This window comes from Equus caballus, chromosome 21, assembly GCF_041296265.1.
Source record: "Equus caballus isolate H_3958 breed thoroughbred chromosome 21, TB-T2T, whole genome shotgun sequence".
Lineage (NCBI taxonomy): Eukaryota > Metazoa > Chordata > Mammalia > Perissodactyla > Equidae > Equus > Equus caballus.
Genome location: NC_091704.1, coordinates 16,421,030 through 16,448,793, shown reverse-complemented (window position 1 = coordinate 16,448,793; position 27,764 = coordinate 16,421,030). Strand labels below are relative to the sequence as shown.

Below are 27,764 nucleotides of genomic sequence, written 5' to 3'. Positions count from 1 at the left end.
GCGCCCTGGGCGAGCCCCTGGGTGTCAACCGAGAGATGCTGCAAACAACACGCCATGATTTGAGCTTTTAAACCTTCTCTTAAGCTGGGCGGTCGTGCCCAAGGCCGCTCTCCTGGGAACTCACTCCCTGCGAGGTTTACAACTCCTGGCGAGCACAAAAGTACAAGAAAAGCGCCAGCATCTCCCCCTGGGGTGGGATTCCAGGCACGCTTTAGCTCAATCCCGCATTTTGCAGATGACGGAAGCTGAGGCTCAGCATGGCTCGTCCAAGGCCGTTCACGTCAACAGCACTGATGCTGCCGCGCGACAGGAACAGGACCCTCGGATGGACCAGGAGGACAGGCATGAACTGACTGGCAAACCCTTCCCGGCAGCCCTAGGTGGGAAGCAAACTAGGGTCCCCATTTTGCAGACGGGAGAGCTGAGGACTGCCAGGCAGGGTGGGGGAGGGGTAAGGGACTTGCAAGGTCACACTACCAGTAAGTGGCAGAGCTCAGATCTGAGTCAACATGGTGGGGCTCAAAATCTGCGCTCTTGGCCAGGACTGGTCCATGTGGTAGGGGTGGAAATTGGCAAGGAGCAAGTGAATGACGCCCCTACCCTCACGGAGCTCAGAGTTTGGTGGCTGCCTAGGTGATGCAAAGGAAAACCAGCGCAAATAATAAGAGTTAAGATGGATGGAACAGGGTGCAGTGCTGAAAAATGCAGAGGCTGGGGGAGCCAGCGGGTGTCCAGCCAGGGGTGGCCAGATGGGCTTATCCTAGGAGTGGCATTTGCCTGAGCTCCGAGGGCAGCACGGAAGGGATATAGGGACTTAAGCATCTTTATAAAACCCTTATAAAAACCTTCAAATCAAAACCAGGTGGGAATTGTATGATAAAACCATCCTGGCCACCTCACACACATTAGAATGGCTATCATTTTTTTAAAAATCAGAAAATAAGTGTTGGCGAGGATGTGGAGAAATTGGAACACCTGGACACTGCTGGTGGGAATGTGAAATGGTGCAAGTGCTGTGCAAAACAGTCTGGTGGTTCTGCAAACAATTAAACATAGAATCAGCATGTGATCCAGCAATTCTACTTCTGAGCACGTCCCCAAAACAACTGAAAGCAGACTCTTGAAAAGCCATGTTCACAGCACTACTATTCACAACAGCCAAAAGGTAGAAACAGCCCAAGTGTCCACTGATGGATGGCGGATAAACAAAAGGTGGTGTATACATATGGTGGAATATTATGCAGCCTTATAAAGGAAGGAAATTCTGACACATGCTACAACATGGACGAACCTTGAGGACGTTATGCTAAGTGGAATAAGCCAGTCACAAAAGGACAAGTGCTGCATGATTCCATTTATATGAGGTCCCTAGAGTCGTGGGATTCACAGAGACAGGAAGCAGAATGGAGGGCGCCAGGGGCTGGGGAGGGGATGGGGAGTTGGTGTTTCAGGGGACAGAGTTTCAGTTTGAGATGAGGAAAGAGTTCTGGGGATGGATGGTGATGATGGCTGTGCACCAACATGAATGTATTTAACGCCACTGAACTGTACACTTAAAAATGGCTAAGATGGTGAATTTATGTTATGTGTATTTTACCGTAATTTTAAAAGCCAAAACCAAACAAACAAAACGCCACCCTGGGCAGAGCATCTTCAAGCTCTTGGGCAGAGGGGCCCAGCCCAGCCCGCCCACTTGCCCCGAGAGCTAAGAGTGGACTCTCCAGGTCAGTGTGCAGAATCGAGGGGGTGACGGAAACAGCGACGCTGAACCCAGGGAAGCAGAATGTTTCCCCTCAGAACAAGAACTCCCCTCTCCCTCCTCAGTGGCAAACCTGAGTCACCAAGAAGTTGTGCTCAGTCATTATCATTATATTCTGAATTCCACCAATAAAAACTCCGTGGGGAGGTCTTCTCCCTCGTTTTATTAAGTATCGGCAGCATTTCCTCAATTTTGCCTGAAACATCTCCTCTCTGGCTCTTTCGAGACACGGCTGCTGGGCTGGGGCGAAGGGCTGAGTTGTCGGTGGTTTTCACGCCGCAGCTTTTCCCGAGTCCATTCAAATTCTAGAAGCTGGAGCAGGAGAAGCCCCATAGGTGTAGACAGGAGAGGTGTGCGTGTTAATGAAAACCCAGCTGGTGGCTCAGTGAGGCTTCTAGAAGTCGGTGCAGAGTGGACCCTCCCGGCCAGGCCGGCCTGACTCACCCAGGCCTCGGAGCTCCAGGGCCGGGCGGCACAGCTGCAGGGCCTCCCGGACCAGGCCCAGCTCGGGACAGTCCAGGTGAGGGGCGCACATGTCAAAGTCGTCCAGCAGAGCCTCGATGCCCCCCGAGACGGCTCTGCAGGTGATCCAGTTCATGCTGCCTGCGGGGAGAAGCGGGGCTGAGGGGAGCACACGCCTCCCTCCGGTTCATCCCGGGAGAGAGTGTTCCCCACTCCGTTCCTCCCACGGTGCTCCCTCTCAGCTCTGCTGACATCTGGGGCCCGCTCGTCCTCTGTGGTGGCGCCGTCCTGTGTACTGCAGCCTTGAGCAGGGTCCCCCCCCCACTAAATGCCAGTAGCATCCTCCCCAGTCATGATAATCAGAAAGGTAAACATTGCCAGTGTCCCCTGGGGAGCAGAATCACCGCCGGTTGGGAATCACAGGGATGAATAGATGGATGGACAGATGGATGGATGGATAGATGGATGGATAGACAGATGGGTACATAAATAGACGCATGCATACATAGATATAAAGATGACAAAGAAGTCTTAGAAAGAAGGATAGATGGATAGACAGAGACAGACAGACAGAAAGGTGCGTGAATGGGTAGATAGATGATATGGATCGATAGATATAGATGGTAGATAGACAAATAGATGGATAGATAGAAAGAAAGATGGATGGATGGATAAATGGATGATGATTGAATAGATATAAAGATAGATTTAGATGGTGGACAGAGAGAAATCGAAATGATAGATGGAAAGATGGATAGATAGACGATCGATGGACAGATAGGTAGAAGGATGATAGATAGATATAGATGGTAGATAAAGAGACAGACAGAAATGATAGAAAGATGATAGACAGACAGACAGAGACAGTGGATAAATAGAGATGGAGAGGACGGACAGACAATACACTGAGACAGACACACGGGGCCTTTGTCATTCTAAGGCTGGGCTTCCCACCCCCTGCACCATCACCTACCCCAGATGCCACTAGCACCCCCACCCCGGTCGTGACAACCAAAGTGTCTCCAGACACTGCCAAGTGTCACCTGGGGTGGGGGGCACTTGCAGAAGGGCCCCTGATGAGAACCTCTGCCTCAAGAGGTGCCCAGGACCCCGACATCCCTCTCTTGCCCTCGCCAAGCTCGGGGGGTCGGGGGCCCGCTCGACGCCCTCCAGGAGCGGGGCAGACCTTACCCAGCACCTCCCGCTGCAGCTCCTCCAGGCGGCCTGCGTGGAGCAGGTGATGCGGTAACTCCTTCAGCTTCCGCAGGTTCGCAATCGTGTCCGAGAACCACAGGGGCTGAGGGGCCGCCTGCAGAGGAGGAAGGGGCTGGCAGCCAGGCCGCTATGACACGAGCTCCTTCACCCACTCCACAAACCCAGGCCAGCCACCAGCTGAGCTGGGCGGGGGGGCGGGGGACACAATTCCAGACAGAGATGCCCCACATCCTCCACAGGCTGGGCTGGGGCAGAGGGAGGGACTAAGGATTCAGGGAATCCAAGGGGCTTTGAGGCTGGGCCTCAGAGGATAAGTAGGAGTCTGTCTGGTAAAAAAAATGTCAGGAAACAATGGCATTCCAGGCAAGGGAATGGCATGTGCAAAGGCCCAGAGGTGGGACAGAGCAGAACAAGAGTTTGGGGAGGACTGAGTTGCAAGGCAGAGTGGGGGATCACAGTGGGAATGAGACTAGGGATCACGAAGGCACTGAATATCAGGCTGGGGGAGTTGGACTGAAGGCAGAGGGCATGGGGAGGTGTTAGAGGAGAGGCACGATCAGACTGCATTGTCAGAAGCACTGCTGGGGAGGAGGGACTGGGGCAGGAGGTCCTGACGCTAGAAGACCAGGAAGGGGAAAAGACCACGTCCCGGAGGGAGAGCATGAGGCTGAGGTCGCGGGCGCTCTGAGCACACAGGAGAGGTCTTTGAGGCACTGAGGAGGTGAAAGGGCAGCACTGAGTAAGAATCAGGCCTGGCTCTGCCTCCAGCCTCCCCAGTCCAGCAGGGGAGACAGAGAAAAAAGAAGAATGGAACTACAACTAAAGACTCAGCAGTGTATTCCCGCTGTAACCATTGTGCTACACTGTGGAAGACGCTGACATCGGGGGAAACCGAGGGAAACGCCCTGAGAACTCTGCACTCAATGTGCAGCTCTTCTGCACATCTAAAATGATTTCAAAACTAAAAGTTTTTAAAAAAACATGTTAGTTCTACCTCAGAGTGAAGGGAACATGGAGAAAAGAACAAATGCGTAATTGAAAAGGGAGGAAACCCTGGAAGGCTTCCTGAAGGAAGAGGCATTTGAGCTGAGCCTTGAGGTGTTTGAGAGGCAAACACAAGGGAGCGAAGGAGCAGGAGCACACGCACACTAAGGATGCTGCGTCTTGGAGCTCCAGGCGCAGGAGAAGAAAGACTGGGAGGAAATGCGTGATGAGTGCTGGGGCAGGGGGTGAGGGAGCGGGGCTTCCCATGTGGGCGAACTGCTGGCAGTTTCTATTTTACTGTTTCTTCCTCTGTGTTTCCATGACACTCACACACCACTCTCCCAGTTAGAAAACAAAAGAAGCATTGTTTTTAAAGTGAGGGATGCATTTGGGAAACCAGTGACTGGAAACTGGACTGAGCCAGGCAATGCACAGGAAAAAACGGTAAATGCCCCCAAACAGGGAGGAAGCTGATGTGCCTCAGGAGGGGTTGGAGCCCAGCAAAGGAAGCTCCCGGACGCCAGGAGCTGGGGGCAGCTCGAATGCACTTCGGAACGTGGTGACTGTGTTTTCCCCTTGGGAAAGTTGGGGGGCAAGGTGTACATTCCTTGTCTGCTCCCACCCCCTAAATTATGCTTGGGGGCTGGGGGACCTCTGACCCTCCGGGGAAGGGAGGGGAGGAGAAGGCAATCGGGAAGGTGTTGGAGTGGAAACAGGGCAGGAAGCAGCTGGGTGGTCCTGGCCAGGCGGCCTTGGTCTTGCCCACAGAGCAGGGTGGAGGCTGCAGCGGGCAGCGGGGGTCCAGACACCTCACCTTGCGGTCCAGGTTCAAGGGTTTCCCCACGAGCGGCAGGGTGATGAGTTTCTTGGTGCCCTGACTCCAGGCCCCCGAGAAGAAGTCCGCCAAGACTCCGTGTCTCCTGGCTCTCTCGGGCCCGGACAGGTAGCGCTCTCGGACCACCTCGGCCAGCTGTCTGCAGAGAGGCAACATGGCCCGTGGGCCTGGGGCACCTGGCGAGCTCAGAGGCGGCCACTGGCCTTCCTAAGCCACTAAATGTGGGTCCATCTAAAGCGGCTTCAGGACGTTCACTGGGTCAGTACAGGTCACGCCTGTACTACTTCTTACCGAACGTTTATCTCCACATGGGCCCACCTTTCCTTTTTTTCCTTAAATAAATTTATTTTAAAAAAGAGCCTTTGGCTCCTCAATAAGTTAAACACAAAATTGGTTACTGTGTGACCCAGCAATTCCTCTCCCGGGTCTATCCCCGAGAAAATGGAAGAACAGGTGCTCAAAGAAAAGCTTGTACACGTGCTCACAGCGCTGTTCACACCGGCAAAAAGGTGGGGCAGCCCAAACGGCCATCAGCCGACAAAGGGGCCAACAGAGCGGTCCCTCCACACAGTGGACTGTCACTCGGCCATAAAAAGGAATGAAGCCCTGGCACGCGCTACGTGGATGAAGCTGAAAACCTCACGCTGAGTGAGAGAAGCCAGACACAAAAAGCCACACAGTGCGTGATCCCATTGACAGGAAATGTCTACAAGGGGCAAATCCGCAGAGACAGAAGGCAGGTTAGTGTTGCCAGGGGCTGGGGCAGGGGCATGGGGAGGGACTGCTCATGGGGACGGGGTTTACTTTTGGGGTGACGGGAATGTTTTGGAACTATTTAGAGGTGACAGCTGCATAACACTGTGAATGCACTAAATACCACTGAATTGTACACTTTAAATGATGAATTTTATGTTAAGTGAATTTACCCTAAACTTAAAAAACAAGTTAGTGTGTTAGAGCTGGTGGCCTAGAGACCCTTGAATGCCATGCTAAGTGGACTTGATTTCCTGGGGATGAGGAGCGAAGAAGGATCTGGAACAAGGAGCAGCCGAGTCAGTGAGTCCTCTTTCTCAGCCACCCAGACAGTGTCACCGTCACACTGGACCCACCTATGGGCGATGGCCAGGAGCGTGAAGCCATCCACTGGCCGCCTGGCCAAGCAGTTACCCAGATCTCGACGAAGCCTCACCCAGAGCAGGGGTGGGAAACGCAGCAGCTCCTTGCTGGGTGGGGTCCAGTCCCAGTACACGGCCTGCAGGACCTCGTCATCCAAGGACAGGACGTCCTTCAGCTCTGCCTCCGAGAGCCCGTGCCTACAGGGAGGAGGGATGGGGCATTGGAACAGGCCTGTGTCTCCTGCATTTGGAGGACACAGATGCTGAGGGAGGGAGAGACATGGCCAGTTGCATGGCACCAAAGGGTTTGAAACCGAGAACGAATGAGTTAAAATCTCTGGGTTAGAGAAAAAATTTGAGATAAGCTTTGCTAACTGCAGCTGTGCATACTCAGCTAAAACTAACCAGATCTTTCTGTCTGAGTTCTCTTTCCCAAGAAGTCAAGGTCCAGATGGTCAAGAAAAAGGAGATTCAGCCTCAGAAGGCCAAATGCAGGCTGAGGATGAAAACTAAACAGAAAAGTCCAGACAGTCAAAGAAAAAGAGACTCAGTCTTCAAGGCCAAACACAGGCTGAAGGCACCAGCCAGCAAGGCCACATGCTCCCCCACCCCTACCTAAAACCCCAGATAAAAATGCCTCCCTTTTTCCCTTTGAGGAAGTGGATCTGAGTTTTAACTCCCATCTCTTCATCTGGCTGCTTTTCGATCATAAACCTCTTTCCTTGCCTCAAGCCTGACGTTTCGGTGATTGGCTTTTGCTGTGAGTTGGGTAAATGAACCTGTGTTTGTGTTTGCTAGCAGGCTCCCCCTGGGGATCTGCATTTGGACGGTGTCCAGTGGGCACCAACAACTGGGTACACTGGTGTTCACCAAGTAAGACCTTTCCTTCTGCACGCTCACCTACAGAACCATGGACCAGCCCCTCCCCAACTTCAGAAGAGTCAGGCAGCACAGAGAGGCAGAGAGGAGGTAACTTAGGAAAACAATGCACAACCAGCTGTCCCACCCCAGCCCACCCCGTGTTTCCTGGCCTGAGAAAGGGCCGAGGGAGAGGAAGGAAGTGGCTCTAAGTAGGATGAGCAATTGAAATTCAATGTGGACTGGAACAGAATTCCTAAAACCTGGGAGCACTAGACCAGAAAAACTGAGGGATTTGGGGATGGAGAACAGTTCATTTCAGAGCAGGGGAGAGACAGAGGCTGCATTCTGTTTGCACCACAGAAATTAACAAAAGAAACCTTAACTAAACTGCAGCCGCCTAAGGCCTCTCAGCCCCCTCACACAGGTCAATTACACCAAACAGGAAGAGAGGGACTTACCCTCAGACAGGAAGTACAACTACTTTACTACTGAAGGAAGACTTCTCTCCCCACCCGGCAACAGCCCAGCCAATGAGAAATGCCACAGCCCAGCCAGTGAGAAACCCCACAGCTCAGCCAATGAGAAACGCCACAGCCCAGCCAGTGAAAAGCCCCACAGCCCAGCCAATGAGAAACGCCACAGCCCAGCCAATGAGAAACCCCACAGCTCAGCCAATGAGAAATGCCACAGCCCAGCCAATGAGAAAGACCGCAGCTCAGCCAATGAGAAACCCCACAGCTCAGCCAATGAGAAACGCCACAGCCCAGCCAATGAGAAAGACCGCAGCTCAGCCTATGAGAAGCTGTTGCTGCCCTGAACTGTCACTTCCCCCCAGTGGACTTTCCTTTAGAACAGCCTCCCCCACCCCCCCTCTTTCTCTATAAAAGCAGCTCCCCTCCTTTCTTTCCGGATTTGCCTGTGGTTTGCCACAGCATGCACAGCCAGAATTGCAATTCTTTGGGCCATTTCTGAAAAAACTCATTTTGAGGGTAAAATAACAGGCAAATTTGCTTTTTAAGTTAACACACTTCACAGGGTGCAAACAGCTCGTTTTTGGTTTTTTTTAATTCTAATGTTGATCAAAATCTTCATTTTGATCAAAACACTTGGCTCATTCCAGTGACGTCAGCAACATGGCAGCGTGAGCTCACCCAGGACTCTCTCCCCTCCAAATTACAAATAAAAAGAGCAACTGCTTTCCAACGAAAAACAAAAATCCTAATAACAGAAATAGAGACCCACAGCAGCCAAAGGACGGAAGGCAGAGAGGCTGGAGCTGCCCTTGGAGGAGCTGGAATGGGGTAGGAGAGAACTTCGCTCCCACCCGTAGAGACTGGGATCGCTGCTGCGGGTGCCAGAAGGAGCCGGGGAGGGGCTGCGCATCCACAGGATCGTCCAGGACTCCCATCTCTGGAGCAGGGGAAACCCTCTAACAGGGGAAAGCTTTCGCGTGGGGGAACCCCAGCAAGCCAGGGCCCCGGGAGACCAGAAAGTGAGAGCTGATTCAATATGGGTCAGAGTGAGTGAAAGTGCCCCTCCTCCTCCAACCTGCGCTGGGCGCCGCCATCTTGGCTGAAGGCTGAGGGCTCAGAACGCATGGCTCTCAACCCCCATCTAGTGGCGACAGGCTGTAACTGCAGCCGAATAATAGCATCATGCACAAAAACCACGCCTCTACCAATCAGTAATTTATAAAAGATCCAGTACAAAAGGAAAACAGTAAAAATACAGAAATAGGTCCTGAGGGCTTGGAAATGGGTAAACTAAGTGAAGATGAGGTCAAAATAGCTATCCTCAAAATATTCAATGAGGTAAAGGGAAATATAGAAAAACAAGTCAACGAGTTCTGGAGTTACTTCACAAAAGAGATTGAAATTATAAAGAAGAATCAATGAGAAATACTAGAGATGAAAAATACAATGGATCAGATAAAACAGAATACAGATTCCCTGAATGCACATGTAGACACCATAGAGGAGCAAATTAGCATAATTGAAGATAGACAGGCTGAATGGCTCCAGACAGAGGAAGAAAGAGAACTAAGAATTAAAAAAACTGAAGAAAATCTCAGAGAAATAGCTGACTCAATGAGAAAATGCAACTTAAGAATCATTGGAATTCCTGAGGGCATGGAAAAGGAAAATGGAGCAGAAAGTGTGCTGAACGAAGTAATAGAAGAGAACTTCCCAAATCTAGGGATTGAGAGAGAAATGTGTGTGGAGGAAACTTTCAGATCTCCTAGATTTGTCAATGTAAAAAGACCTACTGCAAGGCACATAGTAGTAAAATTGTCAAAAATGAATGACAAAGAAAGAATACTCAGGGCAGCAAGGCAGAAGAAAATAACCTACAAAGGAACCCCTATCAAACTTTCAGTGGATTTCTCAACAGAAACCTTACAAACTAGGAGAGATTGGAGTGGCATATTCAAAACTTTAAAGGATAAAAATCTTCAGCCAAGAATACTCTATCCAGCAAAAATATCCTTCAGATATGAGGGAGAAATTAAATCTTTTCCAGACAAACCAAAGCTAAGGGACTTCGTAGTCACACGACCTCCACTACAAGAATTACTCAAGAAGGCTCTCATACCTGAAAAAAGAAAAAAAGGGAGAAAGGAGTCACAAAACACAGAGTAGGGAGATAAATAGATAGAATCTGAATACGATAGCAAATATTCAACGATAGCATTAGAATAAAGGGAAGGAAATCGCCAAAGCAAAGACAATCTTATCACTCTAACCACAAACTCACAACACAAGTTGGAATAAGAGATGAAAATAATAATTTAGGAGGGGAGGAGGAAAGGGACTGAAACAGTCTAGGCTAAGGAAGTAAGAGACCACCAGATAATGGACTATGTTATAACGAGATTCTAAATACAAACTTCAGGGTAGCCACTAAACTAAAAAACAGAACAGAGACACAAAACATAAATAAGGAAAAATCTAAGAAACCCAGCATAAGAAATTGCAGAAGTCAATGGGTAGGCTAAAACACACAGGACGAGAAACAAAGGAAACACAGGAAAACCGGAAAACGAGCGACAGAATGACAGCATTAAGCCCACATGCATCAATACTCACCCTCAATGCAAACAGATTGAACTATCCAATAAAAAGACACAGAGTGGCAAAATGGACTAAAGAACAAGATCCAACAATTTGTTGCCTCCAGGAAACACACCTCAGCTCCAAGGACAAACACAGGCTCAGAGTGAAGGGGTGGAAGACACTACTCCAAGCTAATAGCAAACAAAAGAAAGCAGGTGTCGCAATACTTATATCAGACAAAACAGACTTCCAGATAAGGCAGGTAAAGAGAGACATAGAGGGCCAATATATAATGATCAAAGGGACACTTCATCAAGAAGAAATAATGCTTATAAATATCTATGCACCCAACACAGGAGCACCGAAGTTCATAAAGCAACTATTAACAAACCTAAAAGAAGATATCAAAAATAACACAATAATAGTAGGGGACCTCAACACCCCACTCACATCAATGGACAGATCATCCAGACAGAAAATCAACAAAGAAACAGTGGAGCTAAATGAAAAGCTAAAACAGTTGGACTTAATAGACATATATAGAACACTCCATCCAAAAACAGCAGAATACATGTTCTTCTCAAGCATGCATGGAACACTCTCAAGGATAAACTATATGTTGGGAAACAAGGCAAGCCTCTACAAATTTAAAAAAATTAAAATAATAACAAGCATCTTCTCCGATCATAATGCTGTAAAGCTAGAAATTAATTACAAGAAAAAAGCTGAGAAAGGAACAAGGATGTGGAGACTAAACAATATGCTATTGAACAAGCAGTGGATCATTGAAGAAATTAAAGAAGAAATCAAAAAATACCTGGAGACAAATGAAAATGATAACATGCCATACCACCTCATATGGGATGCAGCAAAAGCTGTATTAAGAGGAAAATTCCTCGCAATACAGGCACACCTTAACAAACAAGAAAAATCCCAAATCAGCAATCTTAAACTACACCTAACTGAATTAGAGAAAGAAGAACAAAGCCAAAAGTCAGCAGAAGGAGAGAAATAATAAAAATCAGAGCAGAAATAAATGCTATTGAAACAAAAAAGGCAATAGAAAGGATCTATGAAACAAAGAGCTGGTTCTTTGAGAAGATAAATCAAATTGACAAACCCCTAGCCAGACTTACAAAGAAAAAAAGAGAAAAAGCTCAAATAAACAAAATCAGAAATGAAAGAGGAGAAATAACAACAGACTCCGCAGAAATACAACGGATTGTAAGAGAATACTACGAAAAACTATATTCCAGCAAAAGGGATAACCTAGAGGAAATGGATAAATTCTTGGACTCCCACAATCTCCCAAAGCTCACTCAAGAAGAAGCAGACAATTTGAACAGACCAATCACATGGAAAGAGATTGAAACAGCAATCAAAAGCATACCAAAGAATAAAACCTCAGGACCAGATGGCTTTCCTGGGGGAATTCTACCAAACTTTCAGAGAGGATTTAATACCTATCCTTTTCAAGCTATTCCAAAAAATTAGGGAGGATGGAACACTTCCTAACACATTCTATGCGGCCAACATCACACTGATACCAAAACCTGACAAGGACAACACAAAAAAGGAGAACTACAGGCCAATATCGCTGAGGAACATAGATGCAAAAATTCTCAACAAAATTTTGGCAACCCGAATACAGCAATTCATCAAAAGGATCATACATCATGATCAAGTGGGATTCATACCAGGGACACAGGGATGGTCCAACATCCGCAAATCAATCAACATGATACAGCACATCAACAAACTGAGGAATAAAAACCACATGATCATCTCAACAGATGCAGAGAAAGCATTTGACAAGATCCAACAGCCATTTATGAAAGAAACTCTGAACAAAATGGGCATAGAAGGGAACTACCTCAACATAATAAAGGCCGTATATGACAAACCCACAGCCAACATCATTCTCAATGGGCAAAAACTGAGCGCCATCCCCCTGAGAACAGGAACGAGACAAGGATGCCCTCTATCACCACTCTTATTTAACATAGTACTGGAGGTCCTGGCCAGAGCAATCAGGCAAGAAAACGGAATAAAAGGAATTCAAATGGGGGTGGGGGGGGGAGAAATGAAACTCTCGCTGTTTGCAGACGACATGATCTTATATATAGAAAACCCCAAAAAATCCATTGGAAAACTTTTACAAGTGATCAACAACTACAGCCTAGTTGCAGGGTATAAAATCAATTTATATAAATCAGTAGCATTTCTATACTCTAATAATGAACTAACAGAAAAAGAACTCAAGAACACAATACCATTCGCAATTGCAACAAAAAGAATAAAATACCTCAAGGTGAATTTAACTAAGGAAGTGAAAGACCTATACAATGAAAGTTACAAGGCTTTTCTGAAAGAAATGGATGATGACATAAAGAGATGGAAAGACATTCCACGCACATGGATTGGAAGAATAAACATAGTTAAAATGTCTGTTCTACCTAAAGCAATCTACAGATTCAACACCATCCCAATCAGAATCCCAATGACATTCTTTACAGAAATAGAACAAAGAATCCTAAAATTCATATGGGGCAACAAAAGAGCCAGAATTGCTAAAGCAATCCTGAGAAAAAAGAACAAAGCTGGAGGCATCACAATCCCTGACTTCAAAACATACTACAAAGCTACAGTAATCAGAACAGCATGGTACTGGTACAAAAACAGCTGCACAGATCAATGGAACAGAATTGAAAGCCCAGAAATAAAACCACACATCTATGGACAGCTAATCTTCGACAAAGGAGCTGAGGGCCTACAATGGAGAAAAGAAAGTCTTTTCAACAAATGGTGCTGGGAAAACTGGAGAGCCACATGTAAAAGAATGAAAATTGACCATTCTTTTTCACCATTCACCAAAATAAACTCAAAATGGATCAAAGACCTAAAGCTGAGACCTGAAACCATAAGGCTTCTAGAAGAAAATGAGGCAGTACACTCTTTGACATCAGTATTAAAAGGATCTTTTCAGACACCATGTCTTCTCAGACAAGGGAAACAATAGAAAGAATAAACAAATGGGACTTCATCAGACTAAAGAGCTTCTTCAAGGCAAGGGAAAACAGGACTGAAACAAAAAAACAACCCACTAACTGGGAAAAAATATTTGCAAGTAAAACATCTGACAAAGGCTTAATATCCATAATATATAAAGAACTCACACAACTCAACAACAAGAAATTAAACAACCCGATCAAAAAATGGGCAGGAGACATGAACAGACATTTCTCCAAAGAAGATATACGGCTGGCCGACAGGCACATGAAAAGATGTTCATCATCGCTGTGCATCAGGGAAATGCAAATCAAAACTACACTAAGATATCACCTTACACCCATTAGAATGACAAAAATAACTAAAACAAATAGTAACAAATGTTGGAGAGGGTGTGGAGAAAAAGGAACCCTCATCCACTGCTGGTGGGAATGCAAACTGGTGCAGCCACTACGGAAAACAGTATGGAGATTCCTCAAAAAATTAGAAACAGAACTACCATATGATCCAGCTATTCCACTACAAGATATCTATCCAGAGAGCTTGAAGTCAGCAATTCCAAAAGTCCTATGCACCCCAATGTTTATTGCAGCATTATTTACAATCACCAAGATGTGGAAGCAACCTAAGTGCCCATCAACAGATGATTGGATAAAGAAGATGTGGTTTATATATATACAATGGAATACTACTCAGCCACCAAAAAGAACAAAATCGTCCCATTTGCAACAACATGGATGGACCTTGAGGGAATTATGTTAGGTGAAATATGCCAGATAGAGAAGGACAATCTCTGTATGACTCCATTCATAGGAGGATTTTAAACTGTGGACAAAGAGAACAGATTAGTGGCTACCAGGGCAAAGTGAGGGGGGTGGAGGGTGGGCACAAAGGGTGAAGGGTGCACCTACAACACGATTGACAGACGATAATGTACAACTGAAATTTCACAAGATCGTAACCTATCATTAACTCAATAAAAAAATTTAAAAAAAAACACTTGGCTCATTGCTCACATATATAAGAATATCTGTTCACTTAGAATTTTCTGAAGTACGACAAGTGGGTATTAACATCAGTATTCTCTGAGATCTCTTCTGAGATCATCCCGTCTTTGACAATCGCTTCTATACTGTCACTGGTGGTGCTCTCCACACATCCTCAACTCGGGGATAAGACAGCCAGGCCTTCTCCCCAACCTGGTTTTCTCCTCTTAACAGGTTTGTCCAAACCAGAATTCCTGGGAGCCACACCATTGGAGTCCACTTGATAGCACCATGTGTTTCTGTGCCTCCTCACAAATCTCGTCCTTCAGAACAGAATCTTCCTTCTCACTCTTCGACCCATTCTCAGTACAAATCAGACTTGCTCATCTCCTTGCAATTTCAGATTGGGTGGCTCGTCCACCTGATCAGATGGGACACCCCAGCAGGCTTTTGAAATGGCTGTCCCAGGGAAGCCACAGCCCCGTAGTTCTCTGGCATCACGTCCCTCTGGGCAGGGCCAGGCCAGTCCATTCGTTCTCAGAGAAGCAGACGACCATGTCCTCACAGGTCACTGGCTCATCGGGGAAGCGCTGGCACATTGGCCAGCCACTGTTCATGGAGCGTCGTCTCTGGGAGAGGCAGCCTGCTGAGCCCCGGAGGACCAAGAGCTGGGCACCCAGGAAGGTGATCTTCCAGCACAGAGAGCCAGGTAGGACAGAACAGGAAAAAACCACCAAGGGGTTGGGTACCATCGATTGTTAGGAAGAAGATAAACCAAGTCACGTGAAATAGAGTGAGAAGGTGAGGGGCCGAGGGAGATGTGGCTCTTGGAGCGGGTGGGTCCCTCTGAGAAGGTGCCATTGGAGCTGTGATTGGGCGGGAGACGAGGGAGCCAGCGTGAGAAGATCCAGGGCCAGGGGCTCCAGGTAGGGGGATGGGAGCCAGCCAGACCTCACGGGCCTTGGAGAGGAGCTCCCGGATACTTTCCTAGAGCAATGCGAAGTCACTGGGAGGGTTTAATTAGAGCAGCAATGCAACCTGGTTTATGATTTTAAATTCTCACTCCAGAAGACAAGTATTCACCCCAAAACTCACACACGCACATTCACGGCAGCTCTATTTACAGCAGCCAAAAGGTGGAAACAACCCAAATGTCCATCCACACATGAATAGATAAATACAATGTGGTTGCTATGGACTGAATATTTGTGTCTCCTCAAAATTCATGTGTGGAAATCCTAACCCCTAATGTGATGGTATGGGGGGGGGAGGTCTTTGGGAGGTGCTCAGCTCACGAGGGTGGAGCCCTCATAAATGGGATTAGAGTCCTTATAAAAGGGACCCCAGAGAGCTCCTTTGTCCCTTCTGCCATGTGAGGACACAGTGAAAAGATGCCGTCTATGAACCAGGAAGTCCTCACCAGACCCCAAATCTGCTGGCACTTTGATCTTGGACTTCCAGCCTCCAGAACTGTGAGAAATCAACTGTTTATAAGCCACCCGGTCTTGGGTATTTTTGTTATAGCAGCCCACATGGACTAAGGTGGTGGTGTATCCATACAAAGGAATATTATTTGGCCACAAAAACAAAGCACTGATACATGCTACAACATGCATAACCTTGAAAACACTAAGCTGAGTGAAAGAAATCAGTCACACCAAACCACATCTCATGTGATTCCGTTTACATGAAACGTCCAGAGCAGGATCCATAAAGCCAGATGGTAGATGAATGGTTGCCAGGGGCTGGGGGAGGGGGTTGGGGAGCGGCTGCTCATGGGGATGGGGTATACTTTCAGGGGTGATGGAATGTTCTGGAACTAGATAGAGGTGATGGTTTCACAACATTGTGAATGTGCTACATGCTACTGAATTGTACACTTTAAAATTGTTAATTTTACGTTATGCAAATTTTACCTCAAATAATCTCACTCCTGCTAAATGCAATGAGGAATCCTGAATTGGCTCCAGGACCAGAAAAATGACATTAATGGAAAAACTGGTGAAATCCAAATGAAGTCGGGAGCTGAGTTCCTAGTCGTGTACCAGTGTTAATGTCCTGGTTTTGGTAGCAATGCTGTGTTATGTTGGACGTTAACGTCAGGAGAAGCTGGGGGAAGAGTCTATAAGAACTCTCTCTCTGACATTTCACCTCCTTTACAAATCTAAAAGCATTCCCAAAGAAAAAGCTTACTTAAAACCTTGTTCTTGTCTCTAGGAAAGGGGCCTGTTGGGGGTGAAGACAAAGATCTGGAGACTAATGAGGGGCTGGGGCAGTTGCTCAGGTGGGAGACGGGGAAGGCTCAGGACAAGGTGGGGCTGGTAGAATTGGGGAGAATGGCTGGTTGAGGAGGTTTTAGAGTGACCAAGAGGACTCGCTCACTGTGGAGGGAGGAGGGATGTGGAAGGAGAAGAAACAAGAATGACTCTTGGCTATGCAGACGGTGATCGAATTACTAAGACTGGGAGCCCTGGATGGCAGTATACTTGACAGAAGGAGCCTTGCTAGACACAGTCACGAGCTACTGACATGCATGGGACACATGCCGCCCCTCCCAGCCCCTGGCAACCACCACTCTACTCTCTCTCTCCCTGGATTTGCCTATTCTGGACATTTCATATCAATAGGATCACACAATGTCATACTATCTGTGCTCAACACGCAACCCCCTGCCTGGGGGCATGCCCCAACAGTGTCTGTCTGGGTTTCAATAGCAGGAGCCTACAACAGGGAGCAGGAGACTCGGAAGGGATACAAAAGCTGGTGAAGACCTGTAAACAATCACTGGGCAGGTGCCATTTTGCTGTCCTGCTGAAACCTGCTCTTAGGGCCCACGCCTCTTTGTGCCTCCTCACCCACGTGTGCAGCTGAATCTCCAAACTCAGTGGGGGGCGGGGAGGCAGGGCAGAAAGCCTTCCCCCATTTGTCAGATGGGAAAACTGAGATTTGTGTATTCATGTCCCTGAATGGACGGAGGAGAAGGAATTCAATTCCATTCCTGCTGTTGAAAATGTTGTGTCTCATGGAGTCTAGAGCTGCGATGTCCAATGCAGTAGCCACCAGCCATATTTGGGCATTTAAAGTTAAACTCCTTAAAAGTCATTTTCTGGGTTGCACGAACTGCCTTGCAAGTATTCAACTGCCACATGTGGCTCGTAGTTGCCATATTGGACCATGAGATACCAGCACAAACGTTCTACTGGACGGTGCCAGAGAGAGATGTGGCCGTGGTCTCAGCCAAGCCCCTAGGTTGAGAGCCCTTCTCCATCCCAAAAGACATCCCTTCAACCATGTGGACCCCAAGGCAGGCGCCTCACCTGCCCCCGCAGGGGACCCGCCTCGTCTGCACTGCAGGATGAGCTCTGTGTGTGTGTCATCAAGTGACCCTGCATTTGATCCTGGCTGAGGGACCCTGGCCAGGGAGGTACCTTCTCTTCGCCTCAGTTTCCTTATCTGCCAACATCAAAACTGTCGAGTGCTAAGAATGATACAGGGGCCGGCTCGGTGGCGCAGCAAAGTTCACACGTTCCGCTTCTCAGTGGCCTGGGGTTTGCCGGTTCGGATCCCAGGTGCGGACATGGCACTGTTTGGCAAAAAGCCATGCTGTGGTAGGCGTTCCACGTATAAAGTAGAGGAAGATGGGCATGGATGTGAGCTCAGGGCCAGTCTTCCTCAGCAAAAAGAGGAGGATTGGTGGCAGCAGTTAGCTCAGGGCTAATCTTCCTCAAAAAAAAAAAAAAAAGAAGAAGAAGAATACAAACTAGTTGCATGACTGAGTTCTCACCCCAGGCCAGGCGAGCGTGATCTCCTGTGCCTTCCAGCAGCTCTATGGATGGGTGCTCCCCCTGGCACCTGCTCTGTACGGAGAGGGCTCAGAGAGGACACACGCCTGCCTCACTCAGCATTTCTCCTCCTCGCACTGTTCACATTGGGGGTCCGGTCATTCTTTGTTGGGGGGACCATCCTGTGCATTGCCGGATGTTTAGCAGCAGCCCTGGCCTCCACTCACTAGATGCCACTAGCATGACAGATAGATAGACAGATAGATACTATAGATGATAGATGTTGATAGCTGGATGGATGGAGGAACGGACAGACTGAGAGGTAGAGAGATGATAGACAAATGAACGGGTGGGTAGGTAGATATTATGATAGATTCCAGCTATGGAGAGAGAGGGAGCCGGGCAGGGTCTCTCGCATGCTGGGACAGGGTTTCTTACCCTCTGCACTGCTGACACCTGGGGTGCCATCCCCATCTGTGAGGGGCCGTCCTGTGTATTGTAGGGTGTGGAACAGCAACCCTGGCCCCCACCCACTAGATGCCAGTAGCATCCCATCCCCTAGTCGAGACAATCAAAAATGTCTTCATTGTCAAGTGTCCCCTGGGGGCGCAGAATCTCCCCAGGTGAGAACCGCTGGCCTAGCAGAACTCAGAACTCTGAGAGCCAGGATCTGAGCCATCATACCACGCTGACTCCGTGTGCAAACGTAACACGTTTTCATGGTCCTGGAGGTACTGAAATCACCTCCCCTCCAGCTACCCTCCACAAGCCGCCTTCTCCGCCAGCCCTTGGAGCACAGCCGGTCCTACGCCCCGTGAGGCGCTCAGCTTTACTCACCGGATCAGTCATGGGGCCAAGAAGGCCAATTGTTTTCTGTCTCCTTGGATTTTGGAATCAGGACTCAAGAATGAGCCAGTAAGATGAGGCCAGGTCCCCAAAACAGGAGCTCGTAATGCCAACGAAAGCTCGAGGCAAGCTGAAGTTCCCCGGAGGACAAAGAAGAGTCTGGAACAGAAGCTCATGTACAGAGAGGACCCAGAGGAAGAAGGGATGAGAAACTGCCCTGATTCCTGTGGCTTGCTGGTTTCCATGACAACTCTGCTTCCTCCATGTAGACACCATCAGAGTGGCCTGATGACCCACCCCTTTATTCTGGAACATTCTCCTTCTGTCTTTGTTCTCTTGTAGAGTCCAGGCCAGGCTCCTACTCTGGGGGCATCAGTCACAAAACCTGGAGCAGGAGATGAAATCTGGGGTGCACCCTGCTCCAGTCGGCTATGGGGTGGCCCTGGGGTCCCCGAGCTCCTCCCACGGCCATTTGCATGAAGGCACAGCTTTGCTGCTTGGTGTGTCTGCTAATTGGCCTCCGTCCCAACCTCCTTCGGGAGATGGCCCGGCTGCTGTATTCATCTGATAAACGCAATCCTCTCCCCTGCTCGTTATCTCTGACTTGCCATCCACACCTGGCATCGCTAAGCTGTCGGTCCTGACCACCACGAGTGGGTTTGTCAGAGTTTGCAGCCCCGAGGCTTTCTCTGGGTTAAGCAACTGTGTTCAAGCATTCATGCCTCTAAACTCTATAAACACACAGGAATTGGATTTTCCTAATTGCTTTTTGCTGATTCCCATGCTACAAGCCTGGAATTCTGTGTAGATGCATACTTGCGGTCAAGTCTTCAGAGAAGTTAGCTTTACAAAGACTTTTCTGAGCTCTCTCCACACATTGCACGGTAATTACACAGAGGAACGTTGCAAATTTACAGCGGGGGAAAAAAATCCATGCCCAAGAAGGGCCGAGCATCACTTTTAACCTGCATGCAATCATGAGGAAACACCAGCCGAGCCCAGATGGAGGGATACACAGTCGCCCCCACTCCCCGAGGTGTGGTCCCCTGGACCAGCAGCATCCGAATCGCTGGGGAGCTTGGGAGAAACACAGGTTCCCAGGCCCCAGCCCAGACCTGCAGAATCAGAGTCTTTGTTCAAAACAAGACCCAAGAGGCATGCACGCCCTGGGGCCAGGGGGCTGTCCTACAGAGTAACCAGCCTGTGCTCTTCCCGAAGACATAGACAGCTGGTGGAATGTTCCAGAATAAGGGAAACCAAAGAGACTTGACAACTAAATGCAACATGCAGTCGTGGATGGGGTAGAAGGGGACAGACATAGCTACGAAGGACATTTTTGAGATAATTGGCAAATTTTGACTATAAACTGTGTATTAAATACTATTATTGCATCTGTGTTCTATTTCCTGAGTTTTGTGATCGTCCTGTGGAGGTGTGGGGTTCTGACTGCTCTTAGGAAATCTGTGAGGTGTTTAAAGATAAAGAGGAATGATGCCTGTAATGAATTCTCAAATGGTTCAGTGAAAATGGTGGGGGTGTGTGTGTGTGTGTGTGTGTGTATAGATAGATATAGAGACAGAGAGAGATAGAAAGAAAGAGGAATGGATAGATAAATTCAGAGATAGATAGAAAAATAGAAGGAAGGGAGGGAGGGAAGAGGGAAAAGATAGATAAGGAAGGGGGAGAGAGGGACAGACAAAGCTATGTGGCAAATTGGTGACTCTGGAGGAAGGGCGTATGGCAGCAGTTCTCAGCTAGGGCCATTCTGCCTGCAGGGGACACTCGGCAATGTCCTGAGACACTTTGGTTGTCACAGCTGGGGGTCCTCCCAGCATGTGTGGGTGGAGGCCAGGGATGCGCTCAGCATCCTGCTGGGCACAGGGCGGCCCCCACAGCAAAGAATGATCTGGCCCCAAACATGGGTAGGGCCAAGGCTGAGAACCCTCCATGTCTGGGAATTCTTGGCCCTACTTTTTGCACTATGGGAATTCTTCCACTAGTCTATAAACTTGAAATTATTTCCAAGTGAAAATTTTATAGAAGAAATACCACAGACAAATCCATAGAGACAGAAAGTAGATTAGCGGGTGCCAGGGGCTGGCGGAGGGGGGACAGGGAGCTACTGCTCGTGGGGACGGGGTCTCCTGTTCAGATGATAGAATGTTCTAGAGATGGATAGTGGTTGCACAACATTGTGAGTGTCCTAAATGCCACGGAACTGTCCGCATTAAAACAGTGAACTTTATGCTACGTGAACCATCCTGGGTTGAATAATGTCCCTCCAAATTCACACCCACCTGGAACCCGTGACTGTGGCCGTATTTGAGACAGACTTTGGGGAAGGAATCCAGGCAAGAGGAGGTCCTACTGGATCAGCGTGGGCCCTGGTGCAAGCGGTGGTGACCTCGAAACCAAAGGAAAGTCACACAGAGAGACGCAGAGGGAGAAGCCACCGATGGGGGCAGATGGGAGGGAGGTGTCTATGAGCCAGAGAATGCCAAAGCTTGTTGGCAACACCAGGAGCTAAGAGAAGGGCCTTGAACAGGTTCTCCCCTAGTGCCTTCGGCCCTGCCGACCTCTCCATCTCAGACTCCTGGCCTCCAGAACTGCGAGAGTAAACTTCCGTTGTTTCGAACTCCCTAGGTCGTGATTCGTTATGGCAGCCCTAAGAGACAAACGATGCATTCTCTCTCAACTTAAAAAAGAGTGAGAAGAACAGAGACTTACCTGGAAGACACGATGTAGCCCAGGACATGGGCCACCAGGAGCTGCCCATGCGTCTGCTCCAGGCGGGCGCACAGCTGCTGCATGGCTTCCCCGGCCGTGGGGGCCAGAGGGGCGGGCACGGTGAAGGAGGCCCAGCTCCGGGCCTCCTCGAAGGCCAGCCTCAGCCGCCCTGGGTGCCCGCACTCTGGGAGGCTGGCCCACAGCAGCTCCGTCTGTCCCGCGCTCAGGGTCCTCCTCGAGGCCGCCATCAGCAGCTGGAGCATCTCTTGCCCCTGATTTCCCGAGAGGGGTCTGACCTCCCAGTAGGCCCCTGGGTCTGTGAGCGTCTGCTGCACGGTCTCTAGAGCCCCCTGCTGCCCCAAGCAGGCCGAAAGGATGAGGTGGACCCTCGGGGGGCAGTTAGGAGGCAGCCAGGGGACCCTCCGAGCACGGTGGACGGAGTCCACATCATCCACGGAATCCAGCAGGATCACGAGGGACTCGAAGTTTCGGCTGGAGACGGTGTGGAGGAGGATGTGGAAAAACTGGACCAGCCTGGCATGGGCCTCCAGGACCTGGGCAGGGGGCAGGGGCAGCCCGTAGGCCAGGCACACCTGGAAGCAGACGCTCTGGAGCAGGCCATGGGCGTCGGAGCTCATCTGCGAGGTCCCCAGCAGCCGCAGGACGGTCACTGTCTTGCGGCCAAGCAGCCCTGGCATTTGCTGGCCCAGCTGGCACATCAGAGCCGTCTTTCCAATGCCCGGGGCCCCAAAAAGCACCAGGGCCGTGTGTGGGTGGCTGTCGCTCTCCCGCAGGTGCTGTCCCAGCTGCGTCAGGAGCTCCTGGCGCCCGCAGAAGGCGCGGGTGGCCTCGGTGCTCAGCCCCAGGTGGTGGCGGACCTCCTGGTGGAGCCATGCCAGCTCCTGCCTGCCCGCCTCCAGCTCCCGGAGGCGTTCCAGGACCTGGTGGTTAGCCCGGGCCACAAACTGCTCGCCCAGCTCCTTCAGGTACCGGGCATGAGCCTTGTTCTGGGGGTTCACCAGGTCACGGCTCCAGGGCAGGTGGTGGGCCTTGAGGACTCCGGGCTGCGTGTCGGCGATGCGCCCCTTGAGGCTGCTGAGGAGGTTCTGGGCATCTGTGTCCAGGCAGCCATCTGCGAGCCGGTCCACCATCTTGAGGGCACACTCCTCCAGGATGTGTTTGTCGAGGTCTGGGATCTCTCTCAGGAAGACGGTGGCGCCCTGGTCCCCGTCTGCCGAGCTCAGCAGGCCTCGTTCTATCTCCCACTCAATGACTGCAAAGGTGGAGGAGATGGGAAGGGAGCATGGTCATCATTGAGTCATCAGCTGGCCCGAGGGGGATGCTTGGGAGACACACTCGGGGGTGAGGGTGTTTGTTCTCAAGCTTAACATGCACCAGGAGTCACCTGGCACAGCCACAACCTGCAAACTAATGCACTTGCGTGTGTTCCAGTAAAGCTTTATTTACAAAACAAGCCTTGGGCCGGATTTGGCCCCGGGGCCAAGGTTTGCCCACCCCGTCCCTCAGCTGGCCTGAGGACCCATATTTTCCAGAATCAAGGGCCCAAACTGACTTCTCCTTGGAGGCTGCTGTTTTGAAACGGCAGTCAGACACGGCGAGTTATTTCTGAAGCTGCCCTGGGCTCGGCGGAGGCCCCCAGCTCTCTGCAGCTGAGCAAGTCAGGCGCTGGGAGACAGGACTCAGTCTCAGAATCAAAGACAAGAGCCACACACAAGTCCTCCTTGGAGAGACCCCAGCCCGCTGCCCCCGGCCTGTGAATGGAGGTCAGAGATGAAGGCCAATAGCAGTCCCCAAATAGGACCCTTCTTGGACACATTTCTGCGCGAACCCATCCAAGACCATCTGCTCTGCCACCTGCAGGCTGTGTGATCTTAGGCAAATCACTGCACCTCTCTGAGTCTATTTCCTCCCCTGTAATGTGGGTGAACTAGCCAAACCTTGATGGGCTACTGTGCGGATCTTCCATGAAATAGTGCTTGTGAAAAGCAGAGCGCGCTGTGCCGAGGGAAAGAGCTGATCTCCACAGGCTGCAGACTGTGAGATTCCATCTTCTATAACATTGTTGAAATAACAAAATTACAAAGATGGAGATGGACGCGTGTCTGCGGGGGGCTGGGGATTGTAGGGAGGGGGAGTGTGGCGCTAAAGGGGTAGCGAGAGGGATCCCTGTGGTGGGGGGCCGCCCTGCACGGCGGTGGTGGCTCCTGGATGCTACACGGGTGACAAAACTGCATAGGATGAAATACACACGTGTGTGCGGCACGCACACACACACGCGTGTCCTGCGAAGTGGTGCTCCCTCTGCATTCCCACGTCTCGGCGGTGACATGGCTCTCCAGTGTTGAAAGGCTGTACCTCTGGGGGAAACTGAGTGAAGGACACACGGAACCCCTTCCTACTATTTTTTTGCAACTTGCTGTGAATCTCCATTTCAAAATATAAAGTTTTAAAGAATGAAAGGCGAGCAAGGTGCCTGGGAAATAACACGCTCGGATGACGATGCCGACGCAGCAGCCCCCAGCTTGGCGCCCACTCATGCTTTCTGCTGGTTTCAAGGAGTTCTGTTTATTTTTTCAAGTGGGACTTCTTAACGGGCTGGGTTGCTATTGCTGCTTGAAGCTCAAACGAGGTCATGGGGGGACAGGACCCTTCGTACCCCCACAATGACTCCGTGATGGGAACCTCTGACTAGTTCCTTCTGCAGAAGCAGAAACTGAGGCTCCGAGCACGCCAGAAGTCAGTACAGCTGGAAAGGGCAAGGCTGCGCTGCAACCCAGGCCCAGCACAGCCCCCAGACACTGGTGACGGCCCCAGGGGCAGACATCTCTGTGGAAGCAATTAGCAGGTGTGGCTTTGTGTCACAGAGCAAGCAATAGCGCTGTAGCTAAGTGCCCAAACACAGTAGTCATTAACAATGTTCATGTGAAGAGTGTATTCAAAATTAACACGTCTTTCCTAGTCTTAAGCAAAGGATCAAGGTTGGCAGCAGGTGTGATGTCAGGTGGGCATCAGGCACCTGCTATGACGGGATGCGGAGGGAAGCTCACCCTGCGGGCCTCCTCCCAGAAACCTACAACCCCAGCCTGATCACAGGAAACAGCAGCCACGCCCAGGGGGGCATTCCACAACAGACCTGGCCAGCACGCCTAACACCGTCAAAGTCATGAGAAACAAGGAAAGCCTGAGAAACTGCCATGAACCAGAGGAGCCAAGGAGACATAAGGACCAAACGCACTGTGGGATCCTGTACCGGCTCCCAGACAGAGGACACTGATGGGGAAACTGAGGGAATCTGGATAAAGTCCAGAGTCTAGTTGATCACCAGGGACCACTGTGAAGTACGAATGTTAATTTCTTAGTTTTGGCAAATGTCCTGTGGTCACATAAGATGTTAGCATTTGGGGAAGCTGGTGAAGAACATTCGGGAACTCTGAGTTGTCTTTGTACCTTTAGAAAATTATAACTTTCCTGTTAATCTAAAAGTATCCCCAGGGCCAGCCCGGTGGCGCAGCGGTTAAGTGCACATGTTCCACTTCAGCGTCCCGGGGTTTCCCAGTTCAGACCCCGGGTGTGGACCTGGTACTGCTTGGCAAGCCATGCTGTGGCAGGCGTCCCACATATAAAGTGGAGGAAGATGGCCACAGATGTTAGCTCAGGGCCAGTCTTCCTCAGCAAAAAGAGGAGGATTGGCAATGTTAGCTCAGGGCTAATCTTCCTCAAAAAAAAAAAGTATCCCCAAAGAAAAAGTTTACTTTTAAAAATTGATGTCATTACTAGAATTAATATATATACAGGCACACCTCAGAGATATTGCGGGTTGGGTTCCACACACCACAATAAAGCAAATATCACAATAAAGCGAGTCACACGAACCTTTTGGTTTTCCAGCACATATAAAAGTTATGTTGATGCTATCCTGTAGTCCACTAAGCATGCAATAGCATAATGTCTAAAAAACATTGTACTGCCCTTAATTAAAAAATGCTTTATTGCTAAAAAATGCTAACCATCATCTGAGCCTTCTGCGAGTTGTAATCTTTTTGCTGGTGGAGGATCTCATTAAAAACACAATATTTGGGGCCGACCCCGGGGCCGAGTGGTTAAGTTCGCGCGCTCCGTTTCGGCGGCCCAGGGTTTTGCCAGTTCGGATCCTGGCGCAGACCTAGCTCCGCTCCTCAAGCCATGCTGAGGTGGCGTCCCACATAGCAGAACTAGAAGGACCTGCAGCTAGGGTATACAACTGAGTACTGGGGGGGCTTGGAGAGAAGAAGAAAAAAAAGATTGGCAACAGATGTTAGCGCAGGGCCAATCTTAAATAAACAAATAAATAAAGAAATATCTGTGAAGTGCAATAAAGCAACACGCAATAGAATGAGGTATGGCTGTATAATATATATTAATACGTAATATATACAAAAGGCAATATATAATAATCAATGTATTTTAATAAAATTAAAATATTATTAATATAATCACTACATTCAATATCTTTAATAAATCAATGTATTTCATATGATCATAATATAAATCCACTTATATAATATGTTGATAATACGAATCCACATATTTAATATGTTGATTACATAAATTTATATATTTAATACGTTGATATAATGAATTCATGTATTTAATATTTTTAGTAACATAAATTCATACATTTCACAGTTTTGGCAATATGAATTCGTCTACTTGATATTTTTGGTGATATAAATTGACGGACTAACAATCCACAAGCTGGCGTGCTATTAACCCCCAAGCAGGAGGCCCTGTGTCCTGCTGCAGCACGCGTGGGGAAAGGGCTGGACCCGCTGCATTTGTGGAAACCTGTTCCTGGCAGGCGGGGTGGAGGGCAGAGGGGGCAGAGGCGGAGGCTGCAGGCGGGGGCCGGCTGACAGACCCTGGCAGTCACAGGGTCCAATCTCTGCTCTGCCCCTGGGCAAAGGAGATGCCTTCTTGTGCCTCAGTTTCCACCTCTGAGGCAGGCGCAGTGGGGCCGGATGGCTGGGAAGCCTCGGCAGGGACTGGTTCCTGGGCTAACACAGGGAGACCCACTGCTCCGGTGTTCCTGGGACCGTCTGAACTCAGCCCTAAAGCTCCCAGGCAAATCGGGAGGGTGGTCCCCCTAGAACCCCTCCCTCAAAGCCAGGAGCCTCCCCGGAGAGGGGAGGAGGGAGCGGGGGAGGAGAGGAGGACCCCAAAAGATGGAGAAGCAACCGGAATGAGGCGGACTCTCCTGGGTCAGTAAAGGAAGGATTTTTGGAACTGAGTCTGGGAGGCAGGTCTGCTTGGCATTTACCGAGACGCAGACTGTGGCATCTGCACCAAACCTGATGTGCATCTGAACGGGGGCAGAGCGGCGGCCTCACCTGAGCGGGAGTAGCGGTGCCACTGCTCCTGCGTGAGGAGGCCCAGCCTCCGTGCGTCCCGGGCTCCGGAGCACAGCACCGAGGCCAGGGCATCCTCGGGCTCACTGGCCTCCCTGGCGCCCGGCGCCTGCAGCACGTAGGCAGGGGGCACGGCGTTCTCGTCCCTCCGGAAGCGTTGGGCCACCAGCTCCAGGTCGCCGGGCCTGGCGGCCAGCTGAGCCTGCAGCGCCTCCCACTCCTTCTCCTCGATGAGCGCGGGGACCGGACAGGGCCCGTACTGGTTCCCCATGAGGGCCTGGCAGAGAGAGGGCAGAGGGCGCGGGCTCCAGTGTCGGCACCGGCACTTGGCTCTGAGACCCTCGGGGAGCCACACCTCGCCCCTAAAAATGAGCCTGGTGGTAGCGCCATGGCGATAGTGACATTAAGAAGCGCAAGCAGAGCCTTATGGCATCTGCACGTGGGGACCTGGGGACATGCGGCAGGGGGATCGAGCACTGAGCACCTCAGCAGCTTTTATTGGGAACCCCTCTGTGGCAGGTGAATAACACCCCCAAAGATCCCTGGTCCCATTGCCTGGGCCCCGTGGATGTACCTTCTGTGGGAAAGGGTGGTGGTGGTTAATTTTGTGAGTCAGCTTCACTGGGCTAAGGGACGCCCAGAGAGCTGTCCAACGTGATTTCCGGGTGTGTCTGTGCAGGTGTGTCCGGAAGAGGTCAGCATTTGCATTGGTGAGCTGAGCCAGG

General features: G+C 49.9%; 1 protein-coding gene across 1 annotated transcript in view; it reads right to left on the bottom strand.

Moving 5' to 3' along the window:
* The window catches only part of NWD1 (NACHT and WD repeat domain containing 1), a 79,813-nt gene that overhangs the window by 34,059 nt on the left and 17,990 nt on the right, over positions 1 to 27,764 (bottom strand). The window contains exons 6-11 of the mRNA XM_023625377.2: positions 27,022 to 27,316; positions 21,635 to 22,907; positions 6,365 to 6,568; positions 5,235 to 5,394; positions 3,413 to 3,530; positions 2,204 to 2,362 (exon numbers count right to left, since the gene is read on the bottom strand). Coding sequence (XP_023481145.2) covers positions 2,204 to 2,362; positions 3,413 to 3,530; positions 5,235 to 5,394; positions 6,365 to 6,568; positions 21,635 to 22,907; positions 27,022 to 27,316 — 2,209 coding nt within the window. The remainder of the gene's footprint in view (positions 1 to 2,203; positions 2,363 to 3,412; positions 3,531 to 5,234; positions 5,395 to 6,364; positions 6,569 to 21,634; positions 22,908 to 27,021; positions 27,317 to 27,764) is intronic.